Raw genomic sequence first — 24,435 nt, forward strand, 5'->3', positions numbered from 1 at the left:
CACAGCCGGGCCCTGCCGTGGGGCTGGCCTCGGGGCAGCTGCCGTCCCTGGTGACGGCTGGAGGCGCGGGACCTGGGACGACCCCCAGCCGCCTTGCCCTCAGACGCCTCCCTTGGCGAACCCCGACTCCAGCCTGCTGCGCGCCCTTCCTGGAGGGATGGTATGACCCGGCACCTGGGGGTGGGGGCAGGTCCTGGGGCCTTTCCGACAGTCGGGGACCTGCTCTCTCTCTCCAGACCACTTCTCTGCCAGTGGGGGAGATGGTCCCTGTTCCTGGTCATCTCGCCCTGCCAGGCCTTCTGCTCTCGGAGGGCCTGGTGACCCCCATGAGCAGCAAGGGAGTGGAGGAGCGTCCTGGCGTCCCCTTGGCCACAGTACACGGCGTGGTCCCTCCTGGACCCGGACACAGCCAAGCTGCAGGAGCAGCTGCACGTCACCTGCGTCAGCATGTGGACGTGTGCCTGGGAAGGGAGCGAGCGGCTGGCCACACTGCTGGTCACATGACTGCGCCGGGCCCCGGCGGGGGGTGGGGTGGGTGGGAGCGAGGACAGCCTATTGAGGCAGCAGCGAGGGGCTGGTCACCCACACGGGGGTGGGGTGGGGCAGGGCATGGTGGCCGGTGGGGAGGGCCGCCGTACCGTAGCTGTGCACTGGCCTGTGTCTTGGGGAGGCCCTCTGCCAGCACCCTTGCCCAGGGCCCTCACCCACCTCGGCATAAGTGCAGATGAGCTTCAGCTTGTTTTGGGGAGAAGAATCTGTCACTTAAAAAAATGTCCTCTTGGCATGGGTGCCCGGTGCCCTGACTCTGGTGAAGCTGGGAGCAATGGTATGGGGTGTGACTGCCCCTAATGAGGTTACTGTTCCCCCTTGGGGAACCCTGGCTTAGGACACAGGAAGAGATAGCCAGGGCCTGTGCCAAGTCGTACGGCTGCTTACCGGGCGGAAGAGGGGAAGGGGGAGATGCGGGAGGGGCTGGCAGGGCAGGGCCCCGTGGAGCAGCTCTCGGCATTGCTCGTGGCCGCCAGCTGCCGGGGATCAGCTGTCCCGGAAGGTCCAGCCTGGGGTGCCCCCTGGGAAAGGGGGCAGGAGCCTGGGGGGCCTGGGGCTGGGGGGTAGGCCGGGCAGAGTCAGAGCAAACGCTCACATGGCTGCCGCTGCCTCTAAAACGTAAGTAGGTTTGTTTGTTTAATTGTGTGTGTGTTTATAGTCTTTATTCGTGGATAAATATTAGAAAATCATCTCTCAGAAAGCGTGGTCAGGGGCAGGCCCGGCTTGCCTAGCCGGCTGGGGGAGGGCCCTCCTGGGGGCCCCGGCCTGGTCTGCAGGGTGAGGCTGTCCCGCCAAGGCTCGTACACCAGCGTGTAGCTCTCCGCTCGCTTGACAGTGAACTTGTAGCAGCGGCTGGGCAGCAGGTCGTGGATGACGAAGGCGCAGGCGGCCACGGGGATGACGCCGCACCGCGAGCGCTCCTGCTGCGTCCGCGGGTCCAGCAGCTTGAAGCGCAGCTCGAACTGCTCGGGGGCCGCCGGCTGGGTGGTCACGAACCAGCGCAGGCTGGCCCAGTCCTGGTGCGCCACCGACCCCTTCCGGTCGAACAGGACGGGCGTCTTGGTGCTCAGCATGAGCCTGATGTGTGGGATCTTGGTGGCGCCGATGTCGGACACCAGGCGGTGCTTGATGTGCAAGCGCCCGGGGACCATCGTGGCCAGGAAGCTGTCCATGACCGCCGACAGCTCGGCCAGCCTCTGTGCCACCGGGCCCCAGCCCGCCAGAAAGGGCCGCGGGTCCGGCGACTCCAGCAGGGCGTCCAGCTCGGCGCGGCCGCGGTCCAGCTGCTCCAGCAGGTCTCCGAGCAGCAGGAGCTGGATCTTGGTCTGGGCGGTGCCCACCTTCTTCATGCGTTGGAACTTCCAGGGGTCGATGAGCTGGAACATGGCGTTGGGCAGAGCCAGGGGGTTCTGGTCGCCCAGGGCCAGGTGCTTGGGGAGGATCTCGATGTGGTAGGAGCACTTCTTGAGCAGGTCCAGGCGGGCGTGGTGGCGCTTGAGCAGGTGGGAGCTCAGGTCCGTGGTCAGGAACTCGCGCAGCGCAGTGCGGCGCTCCATGTAGGCCCTCCAAGCCGCTGGCTCCAGCAGCTGCTGGTCCTCAGCCTCCTCCACGTCCTCCTGGTCCAGGAAGGACCGGGGACTGTCCAGCTTCACCTCGTCCCGGCCCAGGCCGGTCACCTGGAAGTTCATGTCTGCGAGCAGGGTGGAGGGTGGGGTGCGAGCTGACACGGTCAGTTGGCCTCTGCCAGCCACCTGGGGGCTCACTCAGATCAGCCTGTGTGTCGGGGGAGGGGGTGGCTTCCGGCCCACTGCCCTCCATACTGTGCCCTCCGTCCTTCCCCAGGGGGAGCAGCTGGTGGGGAGAGCGCGTCTCTCCGGGAAAAGGCTGCCGGAGGGCCAGGTGGGCAGGCTGCAGACCTGGCTAAAACCGGACACTGAGGGACAACCACTCTGCTGATATCCATTGTGATGACACAGGGACAGAGGGAAGGGCTAAGACAATGGGCTCTAGGGCTAGACGGGCCCAGGCAGGAACCCCAGCCACTGACCAGCTGTGTGGCCTGGCCAAGGCCTCAGGTCCTCGTCCGAATGGGGTGAAGGTGCTCCCTCGGGACTGTTGAGAGGATTCAGTGTGGTCCTGTCTGTGCGGCACCGGACTCCCCCTGGGGGACACCACGTCCCTGCGGACCTTCCATGCCTCACTCACTGCCGGTCAGAGCAAAGGGCCAGGGCTCACCCCAAGACAAGGCCAGGTGGCGGCTGGAGCCAGAGAAGGAGGCAGGGTACCCTAGGCCTCAACTTCTAGATACTGAACCCCACTCTATGCCTTGAAGCCCCTCAGAGTGGTAAGGTCCTGTCACCCCATGTCACAGATGGGGTGCCTGAGGCTAAAATGCTTCATAGCTTGCTCTCAGTTTAGGGTTTGAGGCCAGCCGTCAACTCCAGGGCCTGACTCCTCTGTGCTACCCCTGCCTCAGCTCCCAGCTCTAGGGGACAGTGGGAGGGGGCTGCTGGGGCAGGCCACAGGCCGCAAGGATTGGCCCTGCAAGCTGGGGCTCCTCGCAGAAGGGGCCGGCAATCTGGCCGCTGTCCCAGGTCCTAGCCTTCCCTAGGACGGAGAGACAGCCCCTGGTGCTGGGCCAGTGGCTCCACTTGGGACACCTCACGTGGTCCCAGCATCCCAAGGGTTGGATGAATTACAAAGAAATCTGACAGGCTGAGTGACCTGCCCAAGGCCACACTGCTAAGTGGCAGTAAGGTTGGGACCCAAGTCTGCTTGCCTCCCCAAAGACCAATGCTTCACCTTCCTGGGGCAGAGAAGCCCGAGCAGGTCCTGGGTACAACAGAGAGGGTATCTGGGATAAGCTGAAGCATGACCCCAGGAATCCCAGCCTAAGTCCTGCTCTGTCCTGTTGGTTTGACTCTGGGTTTAGGGGTGTTTCCCAGTCTCCAGCAGTCTCTGGGCTGGAAAATCGCGGAGGTGCTGGTAGTGAATTCCGGGAAGGGGCTGCTCTGTGCCCTGGCCGGGCTCCCAGACCTACACCCTCCTGGGCCTTCCAGAAGCCCCCAGGTCCACCCCCTCCCCTCCCCAGCAACCTGCCCACCTCCCCGGCCCGTGCCCAGCCTCCAGGCGCACCCACTTGCCCTGCCTCCCGGAGCGGAGAGCGCCAACCGGCTGACTGTGCGCCCAGCGCACGCTGCGTCCAGCCGGTTGCCATGGGGACCGCGGGCCTCTGTGACGCTCCGGCCGGCCCGGGGTGGGGGCAGGGTAGGGCTGTCGCCCAGGGCCCCAGGGTGCGGGGAGACCCCTCTGGGTCGGGCCCCTCCACTTGAAGAGCTTCAGGAAGACCACGCGGGGCGGGAGGTGGGGGGGCACTCTCTGATCTCAAGACCCGCACTGGGACTCAGACGGAAGGAGCCGCTCGCCCGGCCCCAGCCCCGCCCTCCACCCGGGTCTCAGTTGGACAGAACTGGGCCGAGGCCTCGCTCCCTGCCTGGGGGACTTGGGAACCACCGCGAGGGGCTATTCTGAAAGCCAAGCCCGAAGTAGGGTTGCGCAGAGAGGAGTAGACTGAGGCTTGCCGCGCCTATGCTGGGGGCCCCTGTGAGTCCTGTGGGCACAGGGGTTAGTCCAGGCATGGAGGAGTGGGTGCAGGGAAGAGGGCTCCTGCTCCACGTCCCAGCCTGTGTTCTGCTCCAGGAACCCATGGGAAGAACTGGGGGGAGAGCAGTGACCTCATGAGTGAACTGGCAGGTGGCTGACACTTGTCACTCCAGGGAACAGAGCCGAGATTGGAGCTGCAGCTTTGGCCAGCAGTGCACCTGCCTGGGCTGAGCCTCCAGGTCTGGGTCCGGACACATGGGTCTCCACCGTTCTGGGGAGCCCATCAGAGGAGTCCTCAGCCCCTTCCTTGAGCCCCATCTCTGGCCCCCAGCTGGGTTCAGGACCTCTGGGAACTCTCAGCAAGCCTGGGGCCTCCCTGGGCAGTGGTCAGTCTCAGACACCCAAGGCGCTCGTTGGCCCACCTTGGGGAGGGAGGGACGGATGCCCTGACTATGGGTGTCTCTGCCCCAGGGGGCAGTGGTGGGCCCTTTCCACGGTAGGGCATCTATCCCTCAGCTGCCCTGCCGGTATGTTCTTTGCCCAGAGCCTCCCCTGAGCCACAACGGCACCCCTCCCGTCGGGGTGATCCCACTCCTGGGAGGAGGCTTCCCTGGCGAGGGGCCCATCAGTTCATCCTCAGGTTCAGGCCTGGGTGGGCATGGAGGCCCCAGGAGGTCAGATCTGGGGGGGGTGTCGATGCCATTTCTGCCCTCCTCTCCCTGGTTTGGGCTCTCAGTAAATGTTAACTGTTGTTATTTGGAAAGGGGGGTGCTGTCTGAGGGTTGAGGGGGAGGCTGGCACTGGAAAGTGGGGAGAGGAGGAAGACAGCCCCCACCCTGAAGCCCACCCACAGAGAGGGACCGAGGGACCCCCACCCCCTACCTCGCTCTTCCGGGCCAGGCACGTCTCGGACCTCTGTCATCTCTTCGGCCCCACCCCCTTTTTTCTATTTGACTTTAAAAAATTAAATTCTTAATTTTGAGAGAATTGTAGACTCACACGCAGTTGTAAGAACTAACACAAGGACCCCACGATTCTTGCTCTGTTCCCCCAGGGGAAACATCATCTTTCAGAACATCTGGTCATGCAAAGTCACCCGCGATAGTGAAGAGTGACGCCGTGAGATGCAGGACTGGTGTCTCCCACGGGGACCCCCATGTTGCCTCGTGCAGCCACCCCAACCCCTCCTTTCCACCAGCAACCACTACTGTCCTCTCCATCTCTGAAGCCGCCGTGGAAAGGAGCCGCATGGCATACAGCCTTCGGGACCCACTTGCTGGGCGCATTTCCTCCCGTCGCTGAGCGGCGGTCCCTGGCAGGGCGGACGGCACCAGGCTGCATTGCCCCTGAGCCTTAGGAGCCGTGAGGGTGGGAAGCCTGGTGGTGGCAAGATCGCGGGGCGGGGGAGCACCTCTGCCACAGACCCCCATAGCGCGTCCTCCAGAAAATGAACCCACGGTGTGCTGCTCTGGGCTGCCCGCCTTGGCCTGAACGCCCCGGAAGCCCCTGCTCATCCCAGCAGAGCTGGTCTGAACCCTCCCTCAGCCCCGGCAGGCTCCATGCTCTTAGAGACGGGGAAATGGAGGCAGAGAGGTCTAGCCCCTACCCGAGGTCACATGGCTAGTGAGTCTGACAGCAGGATTAGAACCCTGTCCTGTGACCCCATCCCAAGTTGGGGGTCCTCCCCCTCACTTGCACACCTCCCCACCCCCACCAGCACCGTTCTCTGTGGTTGGGGCCAGTGGAGGACGTGCAGCTACTGGGTGTGTGGCAGTCGGGTCAGGGCCATCCTAGGGGTCTGGACGCTGCTGTGCCAGGTGGGTGAGGTGAGGGAAGAAACAACGTGCCCTGGAACCTCGAGCTTGGGGGGCAGGCAGCCAGGCCAGCAGGAGTGAGGCAACTCCGACAGTTGCCCACGACAAGACGGACAAGAGTGGCTCTTGCTGCCGGCCACCTGGCCCCGGGGGTGTGTGTGCAAGGAGGGGAGAGGTGGGCGAAGAGAGGTGGTCTGGGGTTTGGGGGTGAGGGGATGGACGAGGGCCCTGGCAGAGACCCAGGGCAGTGAAGGAGGAGTCTCTCTCCCTCTGGGGGACGGGGCCTTCTTCAGCCCCTCTCTCCTGGTCACCTGGAGATGGGCCAGGCATTCGTGGCCGGCCAGGCCCCCACTGCCCAGCACATGTTCCTGCTGGAACCCCCTCGAGGAGCGGTGGACAGAACCTTGTTTCTGCATCTGTAGGATGCCACGGGGGTCTTTGTAGCAGAGCCCCCTGCGCTCTGTCCCCCAGTTCACTTGCTGGGCTTTATTTGGGCCGACAGGAGGCCTGGGCACCAGGCATGGAGGCCAGAGGACTGAGGAGGGTCCCTCCCTGCCTGCCCTGACACCAGATAGAATGTGCTGAGTCCTAGCAGCTGGGACTCTGCGGCTCGGAGGGACTGGGAGTGTCCAGGAGGAATCTGTGTCCAGTGCTCTGAGTGCTTGACCCCAAGCATGGTGGGCACAAGCAGGACCCTCCCACGGCCTGAGAGGGCCTCCGTGAAGCCAACGGGGTCAGAGGCTCGAAGCATGGTTTCCCAAGGAGGAGAAACAGTGTAGGTACAAAGGATTTAAGGAGATTGGTGTGCAAAACCCACACTTGCACGTGAATGGGAGGAGCGTGTGGTGGGGTGGGGCGGACAGATTCCCCAGAGTCCGGTGGGGCAGCAGCTTCAGGGCCCTTCCAGGCCCTTCCCTAAGTTTGCATTCGTGAGTAGCCTACATTCTTCTCAGTTACCGCCTTCCCACAGTATGAGTCGCTGCCCCACAGAGCTGCCCCTTGGGGGGCCCCCTGCCCGCTCCAGGCTATGTGAGCCCCAGAGAGCTGCTCGGTTCCCTGTGCTCCCTGCAGGATGCCAGGGAGGGCCAGCACATGGTGTCCTTGCCACGTTCCAGTTTGCAGATTGGACAGCTGTTCATGCGGACCTGTGCCCCAGGAAGCCCCTCAGGGTGTGTGTCAGAGAGAAGTGGTCTGCTGCCGCTCTAGGGGCCGGGAGCGGGTGTACGCCTTCTCCATGGTCAAACAATCGTCACACCTGTTGTTGACCGGGTGCAAACACAGAACGCACACACTCAGGTATCGATCCAATGTGGGATTTGGAAGGAGGGTCTCACAAAAGGGGTATGGGCTCAATAAAGGGGCTGAGCTGGGGGGAGGCCAGCAGGGGGAGGAGCATTCAGGCTGCCTGAGGCTGGGACCCCACCTACCACAGACCCTGCCCCAGGGCCCCCAGAGTTTGCTCTCCCCATCCTGCCCAGAAACAGAGGTCTCCGTGTACAGGGAGCCTGGCCCTGTCCAGGGAGCTGAGTAAGAGGAGTGGCGCAGCCCCTCCCAGGCTCACCTGCCTCCCTTCTGTGCCACGGCACCCCCATTTCCATCCCTGAGGTGGGGGTCAGGTGTCAGAGCCTCCTCCCCGCCACCCCGTGGGGGTTGTGGGGTGTCTACTGACCCACAGTGGCCCAGAAGGTGTATGGCCCATCACCCGCAAAGCACCTATGGAGCCCTTCCGGGGCTCACTGAGTACCCAGCCGTCACCCCGACGTCCCACTGTACAGTGTGACAACCAGAGCGCGGAGCTCGGGGAGCTCACCTGCCTTGCCCAGAGTCCCAGGCTGCCCCCAGCCGTCCCAGGCCCCTGCTGCAGAGACTCCTGGCCGAGCTTGTAAGGCTCTGTGCTGCATACGGTTTTTATGTCGAGAGATTTGGCCATTTAAAGAACTTTTCTTTCTTCTTTTCTTCTCTTTTTAAAGTGATTTTATTTATTTGACACAGAACGAGAGGGAGCACAAGCAGGGGGAGCAGGAGAGGGAGAAGCAGGCCCCCCCCCCGGAGCAGGACCCCGGGATCATGACCTGAGCCCCCCAGGCGCCCCAAGAACAGGCGGTTTTCCGCACAAATCCAGCTCCCTTCTAGGCAACCAGTGGCTGGTGCTGCACAGCGGCCGTCCCCTTCACGGAACCTCATTTCTCTGAGGGCAAGGCTCAGCTCAAGGGCGGGCGCGCGGTTCACCTGCGCTGAACGCTTGGCCCGCGGCGCCCGCCGGCGCCCCCACAGCTCCGCCCGAAGCCCCGCCCGAAGCCCGAGGCCCCGCCCCGGAGGCGCGTTCTGGGGCCGCACCTGCCCCCGCCCCAAAGAGCGGCTCTGAGCAGTTGGGGACAAGGCACCCCAGAGGTCGAGCACAGGAGCAGCCGTCGTGTGGCGGGGGCTGGAGGGCCACCTTGCACCCCACTCTGGTCTGAACCCCAGCCCGGGAGGCGGGGGCCGTGGTGGAGCGCGCCTTGTTAGAGGGTCCTCCTGAGTGACCTGCAGCCCCGCACTCTGCGCCGCCAGGGAGGCCAGCAGCAAGGCTCGGACCCTCGCCCTCCCACCGGCCCTTCCAGTTTCTGTCGGTCGGAGCCCTAAGCCCTGCCGCTGCGGCCCCTCCCCTGCGGGACCCTGGGTTCGGCGTGGTGACCCCCGGGAGCATGGAGCCCTTCCTCAGGAAGCGGCTGACCTTCTTGTCCTTCTTCTGGGACAAGATCTGGCCGGTGGCCGCGCCGGACGGCGGCGTCCCGGGGTTTCCCGACCCTGCGGCCAGCGCTGAGCCGGCGCCCTCCGCCACAGAGCCCTGCGGCGCCCCCGCACCCGCGCAGCTCTTCCGGGCGCTCTACGACTTCACCGCCCGGTGCTCCGCGGAGCTGAGTGTCAGCCGCGGGGACAGGCTCTACGCCCTCAAGGAGGAGGGCGACTACATTTTTGCCCGCAGGCTCTCTGGCCCGCCCAGTACTGGGCTGGTACCCATCACCCACCTGGCCAAGGCCACCCCGGAGTCTCTCTCAGACTACCCGTGAGTATCGCCCTGCCCCGGGGGGTCAGGAGAAAGGGCAGGATTGAGTCCCTAGATCGCACGTCCAGGATCCATCCTGCTTTCCTTCCCTCCCTCCCTTCTGTGGCCAGGACCCTTGCAGGCCTCACCATGCAGTGGTGAGCAAGCACGCAGGGTGGGGGCGGATGCCAGTGACTGTGTCCTGGTACGGCTAAGAGGGAAAGCGGTGACGACTCCAGCAGGAGTGGTCAGGGCCGGTGGCGAATAAGCTGGACAGTGTGTATGCATGCCACTGGCCAGGCACCCAGCATGGCGGTCACTTTGGGACATGGTCCAGCCAGCCAGGCCCTTCTGAATCCCTCTCACACAGGGATTCAGCCCTGGCATTGACCACACTCTGGGGTCTCTCATTCCACATTACCTGAGTGGTCACGGCTTGGAGGGCAGGGGCCAGGGTCTTGGGTGCAGTTCCAAGAGAGGCAGACACGGCCCCATCATCCTGGGGCTCCCAATGAGGACGTAAGTGGGCAGAGAGCCGTCCGGATGCTGTGAGGGATGAGGGGGTGAGCACGGGGGATAGAAGGTGATATGCTGAGTCTGAGAGGTGGATTCACCTGCCGCCTCACTGGTCCATATTCACCCAGAACTCTCCCTGCTGCACTGGGCCAGGTATGGGGCGGACATGGCCCTGACCTTTGGAATTGCTCCCAAGGAGGCTGTTTTGAGAGGGGACGCAGGTGGGTAGAGCTCACCCATTCCCCCCCAGCATGCCCAAGGCCCCTAGGGCTGGGGCAGTCCCCAGGCATGCATTGGCTGGCATGGACCCCTGGCTGTTTGCACGCCAGTCTGCAGTCATGGAGGGAGGCAGAGAGCAGAGGCTCTCCCACAGGTCTGGGAGAAATGACCTCTCAGCCCAGGCTTAGGGTCTGCAGGACAGGGTAGCCTCCTGGCACAGCTGTGTGCTGGCCCCACCTGGCTCTGTCTATGGTGGTGGACATCATGGGCCTCAACCCTTTGATCCAAATTCTGGTTGTGGCTCTCCCTGTCTTTCCCCTGGATGCGTGGATCAGCCTGGATGTCATGGCCCTTGCAATTCCTGATGTCTAGACAGATATGCCACAGCGATGCCACCCCCTCTCCCAACCCCAGCATGCATGGAGGTGATGTCTGGGGGAGAAAAGGCCAGAAGCTGGCTAGTGAACAGGGCCAGCAAAGCCAGGCCCAGCTGCCCAGACCTCACCCCGACACTGGCTTCTTGTCCTGTGCCCGGCTGGGCCTGAGCCCCTGACATGTCCTCTGCCGACCAGCATTGGGTCTCAATTTCACTCAGGCCACCCCCAGTCTCCTGGGGGCCCCTCGGCACTCCCACAGCCTCCTGGGGGATTTACATGTGGCATGGGAAAGCCCTGGTCCCAGGATGGCCCCTTCTGAGGGGACTCCGGGCCCCGCCCCAGGCCCAGCCTGTTGGAAGCATGGGAGGGACCAGGCGGACGTTCCGGTGGGGAGGGGCCCACAGTCACTACGCAGGTGGAGGACAGGTCCCCTGAGCCTCTCTCAGAGGCCGCAGCAGGGGCAGGGCTGGGAGGGTCGGAGGGGGGGAGGTGCCAGGAGGAAGCAGTAATGACTGTTTGCCTGGGCCCAGGATGAAAGAGCTGGCCGCACTCACGGTGTCATTAGCCACAGACACCTGGCCGTCGTACCCAGGGCCAGACTGGCTGGGCAGGGGGAGGACCCTCAACCGTGAGGGTGAGGCTCCCCAGTCTTATCTCAGCCACTGCCCACCCTAGGGAGCGACTCCCCAGAACGTCCCCGGCCCTCGCTCCAGGGGAGGGCTGGGGCTGGGGCCGCTTCCGCTTCTCCGCTCGCCCGCAGCCCTGCTGTCTTGTGAAGGGCCTCCGTGGCTCTTCACGCGGGAACTCTCCTGGCCGGTGGGCCAGAAGGCAGGGCCTGGCTGCAGGAGGCCCTTGCTGGGGGAGCCTGGCAGCCTCAGGGGCCTGGACCTCTTGCTCCTAAATCAGTGTGCTGAAAAATGGGTTCATCAGCTTTCCCCGAGCCTGCTGCCCAGCCAAGTCTGGTCTTGGGGACCCACGTCCTCATGTCCTTGACCCTTCTCTGCCCTGTGTGCTTGTCTTTCCTCCCAGTGTGGCTGGGGCCTCTGCCTGTCCGTCTGCCGTCGCCCCACTCTTCCTGTCTCCAGCTCTTCCCTCTCGGCAGCCCTTCAGCCCAGCCCAAGGTTTGGCTCTGGCCACGTTGGTTCCCAGCCCCCTTCCTGTAGCTCTCCATGGGGCGCGTGGGCCTCTGCGCCAGATGCAGGCCTGTCTCCGTCCCCCTCCAGCCTGGCCCTGGCCTCGCCCCGGGCTCCGGCAGCACCCACCTGCCCAGGCACCACCCATCCACCCAGTCCCCTCTTTCCAGGGCACCCCCTCCTTGTGTTGACTCGCTTTGAGTCATGTTTTGGGTCCTCTAGGATAACTGCTGGTCCTGCACCCCCAGGTAGGGGTCAGAGCCAACTCCCTGGCCCCCAGAACCCCAGGTGTCTTCCCATCAGAGTGGACGAGGGTCATGCTCACAGGGCTGTCCCCCGAGTGGCTGAGGCTCTCCCTTAGGCAGCAGGCCTCCTGCCCCTCAGTCCCCAGAATCTCCAGGAAGCAGGAGGCTCCAGGGTAGGACGCTGACTCAGGTGTGGGGTTCCCCTCCGTGGGCCTTGGGAAGCAGACACAGGTGACGGGGTGGGGCCAGGAGCTTTTCCGCTTTCCTTCCAAGAACGTGGAGCCAGGGAGGTGCACGTGGTGTGACTCAGGTGGACCGTGGCCCAGATGGGGTGTCAGTGGGGATGCCCAGCAGGCCCTCACCCCGCCCTGCTCCATGCTCAGGTGTGTGGGCTCCTGGAACGTCGGCATTCTACTCAGACTGAGGAGCGGGCCCCTGGACGCCCCCACAGCCCAAGTGCTGGGAGCGTGCTTGGCTTCACAGAGGGAGCATGTGTGTGCGAAGAGGGCCGGGGGCTTGGGCTGGCCTGCCCTGGGCGGGGCCCCTCCGAGGCAGGCGTGTGATGCTCTGTGCCTCCTCCAGCACCCCCGGACCCCCTGCCCAGCCTGGCTCAGCTGCCTCCTCTGGGGCCTTCCTGGCCAAGCTTCTGTCAGCCCCACCTGTCCACGTCTCGGGGCAGGTGGGCCATGCCCAGCCTGGTGAAGCTGGTGGTCCTTCACGCCACCGCGGCAGCCCGGGGGCTGCTCCTCAGGGACCCCTGGCTCCTGGTGGACCCCCTCCCCCGGTAGGGGCTCAGCAGTCTTGAGTTTGGCCCGTTAGCCCCCGGCCGGGGCTGGAAGTCATTCTGTGAGCAGGGCTGGTGGGGGCTCTGTGGCTGAGGTGTGTGGACAGTCTCACCTGACTCAGGTCACTGCTGGTGGCAGTGTGAGCTCTGTGTCAGCCCAAGTGGTCCTCCTGTCCCCTTCCTGATGACTCCAGAGGCGGGCTCACTGAGGACTAGGGGTAGGTGCAGGCCCGGGGCGGGGACCGCTGCCCCGGGCTCTGGGGGCCCCCTTGTCCCTGAGAGACAGCGGAGTCGGGCTCAGGCCTGGGGCAGGTGGTGACCGCCGTGCCCGCCCCGACAGCTGGTACTTCAGCGACATCAGCCGCGCCCAGGCCCAGCAGCTGCTCTTGTCCACGGCCAACGCGCCGGGCGCCTTCCTCATTCGGCCCAGCGAGAGCAGCCACGGGGACTACACGCTATCAGGTACCGGACGGCTGCTCGGGCCTCTGTCCCATCACTGAAGCAGGGCCCGAACGCCCCTGGCCTTGGGCTTTGCTGGCCCCACATCAGGCCTGGTCACCTCATGTCCACTCACCGGCTGGTCTGTCCACCTGCAGGCTCACTTACCCGCTCCCCCGCCTCGATACTTCGCCCACCACGGCTCGCTCCTCCCTCACCCTCCCTTCCCTCGTCCGCTCACTCTCGGACTCATCTATATGCTGAGTGCCCGCCCGGTGCCCGCCCGGGGCCCCTCTCACTGCCCCTCAGCTTGCAGCTGCCCACACTCCCTCCTTTCCCATGAGGCTCCGAGGCCCGGCCTGAGCCCGGCCCAGAGAAGGTCGTGGTGCTGCTCTGCGCATCTGGTCCGGGTGCTGGGAGGGCCTGGGGTGGGCTGCAGCCGAGACACGGCCTTCCCCTGTGCCCGTCCCCCAGTCCGGGCCCAGGCCACCGTTCACCACTACCGCATCGCCACGGCGGCCGACGGTCTCTACCTGCAGAAGAGCCAGCTCTTCCCCAGCCTGCAGGAGCTGCTCGCCTACTACAAGGCCAACTGGAAGCTGATCCGGAACCCGCTGCTGCAGCCCTGTGTGCCCCAGGTGGGCCAGCCGCCCGGCCACAGCTCCTGCCCAGCGGCCCAGCCCGTGTCCAGCTGTGTGAGCAAGGCAGCAGGCCCAGGCCCGTCTCCGAGCATGGCTGGGGGGTCTGAAAATGCCCGGGGGCACTGGGCGCCCCGGCTCGGCCTCCGCACTCCGGCCAGGGCCCTGCCTGGGGTTGGGTTTGCTCTCACGGGTGAGGCATCTCCATCTCTGGGGACTTCTGGGGCTGGGGTGGGACGAGCCCTGTAGGGTCCCCTCACTCCCAGACCCGGCTCTGCAGAGGGGCGGTGAGGGCCAGAGGCAAGCTTGGGGAGGCGTCCAGGTAGGGTGCCCACAGCAGCCGCAGGCCCAGGCGGAAGCTGTGGGAGGGGATGCTCGTCTGGGCTGGAACACCAGCACCCCAGCTCTCAGGGACCAGCCGTCCCGCCGGGGGCAGCAATCCAGTTCCTCCGGTTGCTAATGACAGTGTGGCTGCCAGTAATGACTGCGGGTGGGGGTCCACCCCCAGCAAAGCTGCCCGTAGGTCCAGAAGCAAGTGGGGTGAGGCTTCTGGGGTCCGCACCTGGCTCCCCGGCCTGGTGCACCGGGAGACACCATCCGCTCTTTCCAGGGAGCAGCAGGCAAAGGCCCGGAGTGCCCCACGCCCCTGCGGAAGCTCCCCCAGCAGGACAAGTGGGAGCGGCCTCGCTCCGAGTTTGCCCTTCGGAGGAAGCTGGGTGAAGGCTACTTTGGGGAGGTGTGGGAAGGCCTGTGGCTGGGCTCCACGCCAGTGGCGGTCAAGGTCATTAAGTCAGGTGGGTGAGGCTTGCCAGCCCCTGCGCGCCGTGCCCTCTGACCACCGGAGCCCTGGGGCAGCACAGGGTGGTGTGGGCGGGTCCCGCAGCGGTGCCCTCTCCTGCAGCCTACATGAAGCTCGCAGACCTCAGCAAGGAGATCCAGACGCTGAAGAGCCTGCGACACGAGCGTCTCATTCGGCTGCATGCCGTGTGCTCCGCGGGCCGGCCCGTGTACATCGTCACTGAGCTCATGCGCAAGGGCAATCTGCAGGCCTTCCTGGGGAGTGAGTGGCTGCCCCCTCCCCGCCCCTCCCGCTGGTGGCCGTCTGGGTGACCCGGACTTCCATCCAGGCCATGACTGCCTGGCCCCCTTCTCGGGCCTTTGACGCTGCACCAGGCTCGACCCTCTGAGGCCCAGAGGGTTGCGGTGGGCTCTGGCCAGCAGTGGGTTCTGGTCCCGGGCCTGGGCCAGTCCTCTGCCTCGTGGAGAGGCAGTCAGAGCCTCACGGTTCCAGGCTGAGCCGAGGGCAGTGGGGTTGGGCGCACCCAGCCCCGTGCACCTGCCCTGTGTCTGGTCTCCCCTGGGGGCTCAGGCCGGGTTGCCCAGGAGCAGCCTCCCTGAGCAGTCACCGCACAGCATGGTGCCCCTGAAGCCTGGGCCGGTGGCGCTGCTCTCACCGTGTCTTAGGGGTATGGACACTGAGGCACGGAGGGATGGGACGGTGCAGACCCTCGCCCCCCTGACTGTCCACCTTGCCCCACAGGCCCTGAGGGGCGGGCCCTGGGCCTGCCTCTCCTGCTGAGCTTCGCCTGCCAGGTGGCCGAGGGCATGAGCTACCTGGAGGAGCGGCGCATCGTACACCGCGACCTGGCGGCCAGGAACGTGCTCGTGGGCGACGACCTGGCATGCAAGGTGGCTGACTTTGGCCTGGCCCGGCTGCTCAAGGTCAGTTGGGGCTGGGACCCCTGGCCCCGCCGTGGCTGGGAGGGGAGGGTGCCACCCCACCCACCCACCACTGGTCTCCACCCACCCAGGATGACGTCTACTCCCCAAGCAGTGGCTCCAAGATCCCTGTCAAGTGGACGGCGCCCGAGGCGGCCACCTACCACATCTACTCCCCGAAGTCGGACGTCTGGTCCTTCGGTGTTCTCCTCTATGAGGTCTTCACCTATGGCCAGTGTCCCTATGAAGGTGGGCGCAAGGGAGCCTGCGGGGGGGGGAGGCACACCCTGCCCCAGGGGTCCCTGAGCCTGGCAGGGTCTGGCCAGGGGCTGGGGGGTGGTGTCCACCAGGACCCTCGTGCAGAAGCGAGGCAGCCCTGCCCAGCCCCCCTCATTGCCCCTCTGCAGGGCTGAGCAACCATGAGACCCTGCAGCAGGTCACTCGAGGGTACCGGCTGCCGTGCCCGGCCTCCTGCCCCGCGGAGGTCTACACGCTCATGCTGGAGTGCTGGAGGGACAGCCCCGAGGAGCGGCCGACCTTCCCTGCGCTGCAGGAGAGGCTGAATGCGGCCCACAGGCGCCTCGCCCCCGCCCGCACATGACCCGGGGCGCCGGACACGGGGCTGGGGCCATGCCTCCCTGCCCGGCGTGTCCCCCTAGGACGGTGCTGGCTGCTGACACATCTAGGGGCGCCGGTGGCCTGGAACTGGCTCTGGCTGTGGGCCTCACACCCTGACACGCGTGTGGGGCTGATGTCTTTTGCTCCTGGACCTGGTGTTGCCGTCGAGGGAAGATGGTGGCATAGCAGTCGGGGTGAAGCCTGAATGTGCTCTGGCCTCGGGGATTTGCTGGACACAGAAGCCCTGAGCCTGGTCCACGGCCCCCTGCCCACACCTGCTGCCCCGGGCAGCCCCAACGCCCCCCAGGGTCAAGAGCCTGAGGCAGGGCTCCCCGGTTTTCTGCAAAGTCCCCCCGTGGCCGATGCTGGGCTCCCAGGCAGACCCCGGGGTGGGGCTCGTGCAGCACGTGCTGGGCACACTGGCTGCCTGTGTACAGACCCTCATGCTCAATAAACACGCGGTGCCCGACTCAGATGCACGCGCAGACACGCCTCACGCGTGGGCCGCGGCCCCCGCAGCCATAACAGGAGCGGGAGCTGATGGGGTGGTCCACCAGCGGGGTGACCGAGGGAGAGCTGCCCCCCACCCCCGGGGCCCAGGCCCCGCCCCCGAAGATGACTGCTGCAGGCGGCAGGAGTAGACAGCCCCCTGCATCTCCCTGAGGCCGCGGCTGAAGTGAGGGAGGGCAGGGCTGGGTCAGGCCGAGGCAGGTCAGGCTGTGGGCCTTTCCTGGGGTTGGGGCAAAGGTCAGGGCACAGAGTCCCTGCCTCAGTGGTTCAGGGTCCTGGGTGCTGGTCAGGCAGGGGTGGGGGTGGATGCCACGCTCTTCAGGCAACTGGGTCACAACCAACTCTCTGGGGAGAAGGAGGCAGCCGGCATCCAGGGTGTGACCGCTCCCACCAGGGCTGACTTCCGGCCACTGCCGGCATCACTGAACGAGGAGCCGGTTCTCACTCACCCCAGCTCCAGGCACCACGAGATGGACCGGAGGGGCAGGGGGCCCAGCAGGTGTGGTCTGGGCTCCGGGTCCTCATGCCCCACCCTCCTGTGACCCCCATGATGGCAGCCGTGCCCCCGGAAGGCTTGCAAAGCTGCCCTCTGCATCTCGTCCCCTGGAGGAAACAGCCCTCTGTGCCGTTTAGGGTCAGCTCTGTACCTGGTGAGGCCAGTCAGCCCCTCCCCATGGATCACAGGCCCTGCTTGCGGGCTGGCGCAGGGGGAGCTGGGACCCCACAGCGGGCACAGAGGCTGTGCAGGGCTGGGGTGGCGGGAGAGGAGAGGGTGCCGAGGTCACCGCAGGAGAGGGCAGCGTAGAGGGAGGAGGCAGACGAGCCGCTTCAGGACCAGATCAGCCTGGGTGTGGGTCGGGGCTGAGCAGGGAGGAGGCAGGAGCCCCTTGGAGCCTTGTGTGCCAGGCTTGGGCCAGCCCCGACCCGGGGCCGAGGGTGGGAACAGGAGGGTTTGGCCTGCAGCCCTGGACCGTCCGTGCTGCCCTGGGGGGGGCGAGGGGCGTCCTGGTGAGAGACAGAGCTGGACACCTGCCGACACAGGAGCTAGTGAGTGTGGCGCGGGGCTGGGCAGCAGGCGCCGAGGGAAGGAATGTGCCGGGCTTTGACCAGAGGCGGGTGTGCGTGGGGGTCACTGGCGCATTCCTGGCGCGTCTCATCAGCCACAAGCCGAACAGGTTTGGTGCTCTGGAGGCTCCAGGAGGGCGGGGGACTTCCTGTCTCAGTACTGTCCCGCTTCCTGGTGTCGCCAAGCAGAAGCCCGGACGTCCGCACTGAGACACACACCGAGGTCCCCGGACAGGAGCTCACGGCCGGGCCCAGGGCGGAGGCCACGGCCATGAGGGCTGGACATGGAGCAGGGGCGCCTTGGAGTCCCGGGCCCCTGGCCCAGCCCTGGCCTCTGCACAGCCCCCTGCCCCTTCTCCACCCTGGTCAGCGTTGATCGGGCTGCCAGGATGATTGTGAACTTACTGAGTAATACACATTCCTCTTCTCAAAATGGAGTGAGTCGTGCCTTTAAGTCAGGCTTAGTATGCCGTTCCCCCTGGCGCTCCTGTCATGGGGCAGAGTCCCCGCACCCTCTCAGACGTGGCGGCTGGCCCAGGCCGAGGGCAGGTGGCATTCACCCGGAGCACTCTTCACACCCTGGTCCCCATCTCCCCTCAGGGCTCTTCCTTCTCTGCTGTGGCCCCTCCTGTCCCCCACCCCACGGCCTCCGTGTGGGCTCCCGCGTCCCAGCACCTGCCTGCCCTTTCCTGTCCCTTGGAGGCCAGCGTCTAGGACGGCAGCAACTCTGTGAGAGCTTGACATCCCTCTGGCCTGGCTCCATCCCAGGGCCCCCTGCAGGTTGGGTAGGGGTGACTTATCCACGGGCCTCCGTCCCTCCTCTCCCCCTCCCACCTCACTCCCACCTGGGTTCCACTCACATCTGAGCCCCCACCGCTAAACTGGACCCCAGGAAGGCCCTATCTGACCAGTTACTCAGCCCCCCCTCCCCCAGGGGCTCAGGTCCAGCCACATGGCCACGTGGTAGGCACACGTCCCAGAGTAGGTGGGCAACAGCGGTACCCAGACTGACCTGGCCTCAGCGGGTAGGGGGACAGGTGGGAGCTGCTGGGCCATCGGGGTGGAGCCCTGGCTGTTGGGGCAGCTCAGAGAGAGGTCACACTGGTGGGTGCAGGTGGGCCTGGCCTGGCTTGGCCGCCTCATCACGGGAAGTGGGCTGGTTGCTAGGCTGGGTGGAGGGGGCCTGTCAAGGTTGGCCCCACCCGCCCACTGCTCCCAGTCACAGGTGGTGCTGCAGCCAGCCTAGTGACAGGTGGCGAGGCCAGGAGGCCAGTCCTGCTGCTGCACCCGCCATGGAATCCCGGGGCCAGGCTCACCCGGGCCCCCAGTACGTGGGCCTCTGGGACTTCGAGGCCCGGATGGACGAGGAGCTGAGCTTCCGGGCCGGGGATCTGTTCCACGTGGCCAGGAAGGAGGAGTGGTGGGGCGTCACGTTGCTGGATGTGGCGGGCAGGGCCCTGGTCGAGGGCTACATGCCCCACAACTACCTGGCCGAGAAGGAGACGGTACAGTCTGAGCCCTGAGTGTCTCTACAGCCCTCGTGGGTCACTCCAAGGGGCCCCCACTCTCTGTGCTAGTATGGCTGGGCTCTGGGGAGGGGCGGATGCTGGGCCAGCCTCCCAGAGGCCCATGAGGATAAAGGACACGTGACTTCACCTCCCCGTGCCCCCTAGTTGGGGCTGGACCCCACCATCCTGGTCCCAGGAGAGCTGACTAGGCTTTCTTGGGGTGACATCCATGGATAGGGAGCTGCAGAGGCACGTGGCCCCTCCCCTGGACTGCCCCACGGTCACTTTGTGGTGCCAGGACCCAAAGACGACAGAGGGGTCCACAGTGGGTTTCTGGGTGGCCAGCCAACAGGGGTGCGGTCTGCGTAGGATTCCAAGGCAGGGACTGGGCCTTCTGGGGAGCAAAGCTTCAGTCACCTTCCAAACAGCCAAAGCCAGACACACGACCTAGTGAGAAGGAGCGGGACAGTCACTGGGACATGCCCTTCTGGGCGGGGCCGCCGGCTGCCCCATCAGGGCAAGGAGGCTCCTGGGGGTGGTGGTTGGTCCCAAGGGGCTGTCTAGGAAGCTTGGACCACAGGGGCAGCCTGGCATGGGCATGTGTACGGCCACGTGAGCTGGCTCCTCTGAGCTCTGGGCCAGGAGGGGCCAGCATGAGACTCTGCTGCCCGCCTGTGCACCTGTGACCCAGGCGCTGCCGAGCGCTGGAGTCGTAGCACGGTGAATGCATGCAGGGAGACATGCAGTACCATCAGAGACAGCAAGGTTTCAGAAGGCCGGGGCCAACGACAGGGAAAAGGCAGAGCTGGGCATGGCTGGTGCAAAGGCCCTGAGGTCCTGAGAACCTAGTGCATTTGAAAAGCAGGGAGGAGGCAGGGAGGTTGGAGGGGTGAGCAAATGAGAGAGATTCAAGATGTGCCGAATCGGTCAGGGTGGGGTGTGACTCTCGTGGGGCTCCGTGTGGAGGCTGCTGTTCTAGTGATGCCTGCAGGAACAGGGACCCAGGTCAGAGCAGCCAGCTGCGGAAGTCCCCTGGGGAACCCGGCAGCCCCACCCTGCAGCCCAGGCTCAGCCGTGCCCTGGTGCCAGTGTGCATGAGCCTGTGTGCGTGTGGGTACGTGTGTCAGTGCACACGTGCAGAGCCTTGCCGCCCCAATGCCGAGCCCCAGGCCCCATGGTCCTAGCACAGAGCGTCTGTGGCCCGGGTCACAGAGCAATGTGGTCCCACTGGTGGGATGGTTGGCACGTCTCTGGGACAGGAGTGGCTCTGACCCTACAGACAGGGGACACCCTGGGCAGGGTGGTGGCAGGTGCCTGCACCCCTTCGGGGTCACCAAGGCCTTTCCTGGTGTCCAGACCGGCCATTCAGGACATTCGGGGTCTCTGATGGGCCATGAAGTGGCCTCTGGTCGGGGACAGTATCGGAGGGCAGCTGTGGGTCACTGTGGGGGGCATGAGGAGGCGGGCGGTCAGGGGAGGGGGGCTGGGCTTCAGGGTGGGCAAGTGGGAGGACGTGGAGTCAGAGGGCAGGGGTTGAAGGTCGGCATAGGCTCAGGACCACCCCCACCCCTCAGGTGGTTCTTTGGCCTCGTCTCCCGCTCGGAAGCCGTGCACCAGCTGCAGGCCGAGGACAACAGGCCAGGGGCCTTCCTGGTCAGGGTCAGTGAAAAACCGGGTGCTATGTTCTCTCAGGTATGGCCTCCCCAGTCTGCGGCCCCACCTGCACTTGACCTCAGGGCTCCTTGCCCCTGGCCTGTCCCCCCCACCCACCCCCCCAGCCTTCCCGCCAGTGGGCCGCTTGTCCCCAGGGTCCCACTGGGTCTGGGTTTTTTTACTTGGCTGGGAGATGTGCCCCGGGGCGGGATGCCTGGCCCGCAAGCGCCCCTCTGAGGGCTGAAGGGAGGGTCTGGGACTGCGAGCACATGTCCACCGGGCTGGGCCTCACCCCCACAGTGTGGGACAGGCAGGCCATGCGGCATTACAGGATCTGGCTGCACCTCCGTGAGGCTGCGTTCTTCCTTCCCCAGTCTGTCCGAGCTCCTGGAACATCACAAAGCCCAGAGCCTGTCCCATGGCCTGCAGCTGACCGTGCCCTGCCAGAAGGTAGGGCCGCTGGCACCCTGCTGCCCCCCGTGGCTCCCTCTCCTCCACGGCACACAGGGTGGGTGTGGGTCCTGACGCGCTGACTGGCTGGAGGGGGCTTGGGGAGACCTGGCCCCGGGAACCCTCGCTGTCCTGGGAGTTGTGGTCCTACAGACCTGGGTGCGGTGGGGTGGGACGTCCCTTCCTTTGCCAGGTCGCTCTCGCCCCTGGATCAGGGAGAGGTCAGCTATGCTCCTGCCATGTCCTGCATCCCTCTGGGCTGGTGGGAGCCTGGGGACGAGGGCCATGTGCCCCAGCCAGCGGCTGGCCAGGAGTTCTGTCTGAGCGGCACTGAGCCACCGTGCCCGGCCTACGGCGGGCGGTGAGGGTGTTTGCAGGGTACTGCAGGGGGCGGCCGTGGTGGGGGCAGCTCCTGGACAGCCCGGCCACATGCTGGGCGCTGGGACCTCACCAAGAAGAACGTCCTACATTTGAGGACAGAGCAGGGGCTCCGGGTCCTGGGGTCAGAGTGGGGAATTCCTGAACCCCATGTCCCTGCTTGTCCCTCCAGCATGAGCCCAAGCCCCTGCCTCACTGTGATGACTGGGAGAGACCGCGGGAGGAGTTCACGCTCTGCAGGAAGCTGGGGTCTGGGTACTTTGGGGAGGTCTTCGAAGGGCTCTGGAAAGACCGGGTCCGAGTGGCTATTAAGGTGATTGCTCGAGGTGAGTGGGCGCCAGGGACTCAGTGACGACTCTAGGCCTTGCCTGAGGGGGCCGGGGCAGCGAGCTACCTGCTGGCCCAGTGTGCCCCGTGGGTGTCTACAACAGCATCCAGGGGCGTTTCCCTTTCAATGTCTGTTTTCACCTAAATGCATTTATTTAAAATGGGAATTTTAAATTCTTTTTTTTTAAACTTTTTTTTTTAAAGATTTTATTTATTTGACAGAGACAGACAGCCAGCGAGAGAGGGAACACAAGCAGGGGGAGTGGGAGAGGNTTTTTTTTAAACTTTTTTTTTTTTTAAAGATTTTATTTATTTGACAGAGACAGACAGCCAGCGAGAGAGGGAACACAAGCAGGGGGAGTGGGAGAGGAAGAAGCAGGCTCCCAGCGGAGGAGCCTGATGCGGGGCTCGATCCCAGGACTCTGGGATCACGCCCTGAACCGAAGGCAGATACCTGACAACTGCGCCCCCCAGGCGCCCCGGGAATTTTAAATTCTTAATGTAAATGGAAAGCCATTAAAGTAAACAGATCACTAGAAATTCGAAAAGGTTCATCTACAACCTCTAAACCCACTAGGGGTCTGGATCCCCCACTTCAGGAATCGGGGGCTCATGGGAACACAATTGGGGGCGTTCTCCTTCACACCAGGCTTGGGCAGGCGTTGGCAGTCGTGGTGCCTGGCGTGCAGTGAGAGCAGGTGGTGGGCACCGTGACCCCTTCCTGTGGCACCGGGGCATCCCGGGCAGCTGCTGTGCGCGGGCGGGTGAGGGAAGCGCGTCTGGGGCCGCACCCACCGAGGCCACCTGCCCGCAGATGATCTCCTGCGGCGCACATTCCAGTTGGAGATCCAGGCCATGGAGCAGCTACGACACAAGCACATCCTGGTGCTGTACGCCGTGGCTTCCGTGGGGGACCCCGTGTACATCGTCACGGAGCTCCCCGGCCCGAGGGGAGCCTGCTGGAGCCGCTGTGGGGTGAGCCGGCCGGTGGGCAGCACTCAGGGTTCCTTTCCCGGGGGTACGCGTGCCCCGTGCTCGCTGGAGGGCGTGGGAGCCTCGCACCAGGAAAGCGCAAACCCACATCGCCCCCGGACCAGGCACAGGCCACCACGGAGCTCCGTGATGCCTTTGTCCGCGGGGCCCTGCCTGAGAAAGGATTGAAAATGCCTTGTGGTAAACGTACCGTCTATTCACTGTGGGAATTAGAGAAAATACAGAGAAGTACAAATAGGACAAGAAAAGCCGTAATTCCTACATCTGGTTAACTGAGGCCATTTTATTCCAACACCAGGCGAGGCTCGCCCACCTCCCCAGCTTCTGGAACACGCAGGCCTGGCTCTGCTTTTCTTTCTGGAAGGTGCTGGCCCTTCTTGCGGTGTTTGGATGTGCATGAACACTTACACACGTGTGCACACCCCTCCTACACGCACAGTAAACACGCACGATGGATCTCTCGGACTCACAGACCCCGTCACCCGTCCGAGGGCCTATCACTTCCTTTAACACCCAAACCAAACCATCGCTGCCAACGTGGCGGCGGGGGGCCACCACGGAGCGCAGACGCCCCCTGGTGTCAGAGCTGCTCAGGGAGCGTGACGTCCCGCGTGTGCGCGCGTGTGCCTGGGGCCGGTTTTTACATGGCGACATTTGGAACACTGAACGTGACATTTTCCACGTCGAGTCTGATCACTGCGGCCAAGTCCCCTGGCATCAGACGCTCTTAAGGACGGTGCGCCCACCAGTGCACGACCGCGTCCACGAACCGTGGCCCTTTAGGGAGCTGCCTGGTGTCANTGAGAGCAGGTGGTGGGCACCGTGACCCCTTCCTGTGGCACCGGGGCATCCCGGGCAGCTGCTGTGCGCGGGCGGGTGAGGGAAGCGCGTCTGGGGCCGCACCCACCGAGGCCACCTGCCCGCAGATGATCTCCTGCGGCGCACATTCCAGTTGGAGATCCAGGCCATGGAGCAGCTACGACACAAGCACATCCTGGTGCTGTACGCCGTGGCTTCCGTGGGGGACCCCGTGTACATCGTCACGGAGCTCCCCGGCCCGAGGGGAGCCTGCTGGAGCCGCTGTGGGGTGAGCCGGCCGGTGGGCAGCACTCAGGGTTCCTTTCCCGGGGGTACGCGTGCCCCGTGCTCGCTGGAGGGCGTGGGAGCCTCGCACCAGGAAAGCGCAAACCCACATCGCCCCCGGACCAGGCACAGGCCACCACGGAGCTCCGTGATGCCTTTGTCCGCGGGGCCCTGCCTGAGAAAGGATTGAAAATGCCTTGTGGTAAACGTACCGTCTATTCACTGTGGGAATTAGAGAAAATACAGAGAAGTACAAATAGGACAAGAAAAGCCGTAATTCCTACATCTGGTTAACTGAGGCCATTTTATTCCAACACCAGGCGAGGCTCGCCCACCTCCCCAGCTTCTGGAACACGCAGGCCTGGCTCTGCTTTTCTTTCTGGAAGGTGCTGGCCCTTCTTGCGGTGTTTGGATGTGCATGAACACTTACACACGTGTGCACACCCCTCCTACACGCACAGTAAACACGCACGATGGATCTCTCGGACTCACAGACCCCGTCACCCGTCCGAGGGCCTATCACTTCCTTTAACACCCAAACCAAACCATCGCTGCCAACGTGGCGGCGGGGGGCCACCACGGAGCGCAGACGCCCCCTGGTGTCAGAGCTGCTCAGGGAGCGTGACGTCCCGCGTGTGCGCGCGTGTGCCTGGGGCCGGTTTTTACATGGCGACATTTGGAACACTGAACGTGACATTTTCCACGTCGAGTCTGATCACTGCGGCCAAGTCCCCTGGCATCAGACGCTCTTAAGGACGGTGCGCCCACCAGTGCACGACCGCGTCCACGA

At 64.8% G+C, this 24,435-nt stretch overlaps 3 protein-coding genes across 8 annotated transcripts in view; 2 read left to right on the top strand and 1 right to left on the bottom strand.

Moving 5' to 3' along the window:
• Positions 1-868: 868 nt before the first annotated feature.
• FNDC11 (fibronectin type III domain containing 11) lies at positions 869-3,744 on the bottom strand. 5 transcript variants are annotated; one of them, XM_019806419.2, is made up of 3 exons: positions 3,689-3,730; positions 2,597-2,753; positions 869-2,239 (listed from the first exon to the last, which is right to left on the bottom strand). In XM_019806419.2, the coding sequence occupies exon 3, from the start codon at positions 2,235-2,237 to the stop codon at positions 1,236-1,238; it is 1,002 nt and encodes a 333-aa protein (XP_019661978.2). In that variant the 5' UTR covers positions 2,238-2,239; positions 2,597-2,753; positions 3,689-3,730; the 3' UTR covers positions 869-1,235. The 5 variants fall into 5 exon arrangements, with proteins under 5 accessions (XP_019661978.2, XP_034497115.1, XP_019661980.2 ...); XM_034641224.1 differs by lacking the exon at positions 3,689-3,730 and adding an exon at positions 3,352-3,370; XM_019806421.2 differs by lacking the exon at positions 2,597-2,753 and having other exon boundaries at positions 3,693-3,744.
• A 4,560-nt stretch (positions 3,745-8,304) lies between these two features.
• On the top strand, positions 8,305-16,142 carry SRMS (src-related kinase lacking C-terminal regulatory tyrosine and N-terminal myristylation sites). 2 transcript variants are annotated; one of them, XM_034641222.1, is made up of 8 exons: positions 8,305-9,012; positions 12,606-12,727; positions 13,178-13,398; positions 13,952-14,135; positions 14,243-14,401; positions 14,882-15,063; positions 15,153-15,309; positions 15,468-16,142. In XM_034641222.1, exons 1-8 carry the CDS (start codon positions 8,651-8,653, stop codon positions 15,659-15,661), a joined length of 1,581 nt encoding a protein of 526 aa, XP_034497113.1. In that variant the 5' UTR covers positions 8,305-8,650; the 3' UTR covers positions 15,662-16,142. The 2 variants fall into 2 exon arrangements, with proteins under 2 accessions (XP_034497113.1, XP_034497114.1); XM_034641223.1 differs by having other exon boundaries at positions 13,178-13,341.
• Positions 16,143-18,545: 2,403 nt separating this feature from the next.
• Positions 18,546-24,435, top strand: part of PTK6 (protein tyrosine kinase 6) — a 7,803-nt gene continuing 1,913 nt past the window's right edge. Inside the window, 7 exon segments of the mRNA XM_034641558.1 lie at positions 18,546-18,778; positions 20,336-20,455; positions 20,713-20,773; positions 20,775-20,864; positions 21,415-21,568; positions 22,384-22,587; positions 23,489-23,649. Coding sequence (XP_034497449.1) covers positions 18,546-18,778; positions 20,336-20,455; positions 20,713-20,773; positions 20,775-20,864; positions 21,415-21,568; positions 22,384-22,587; positions 23,489-23,649 — 1,023 coding nt within the window.

Source organism: Ailuropoda melanoleuca, chromosome 13 (assembly GCF_002007445.2).
Source record: "Ailuropoda melanoleuca isolate Jingjing chromosome 13, ASM200744v2, whole genome shotgun sequence".
In the NCBI taxonomy this organism is placed as follows: domain Eukaryota; kingdom Metazoa; phylum Chordata; class Mammalia; order Carnivora; family Ursidae; genus Ailuropoda; species Ailuropoda melanoleuca.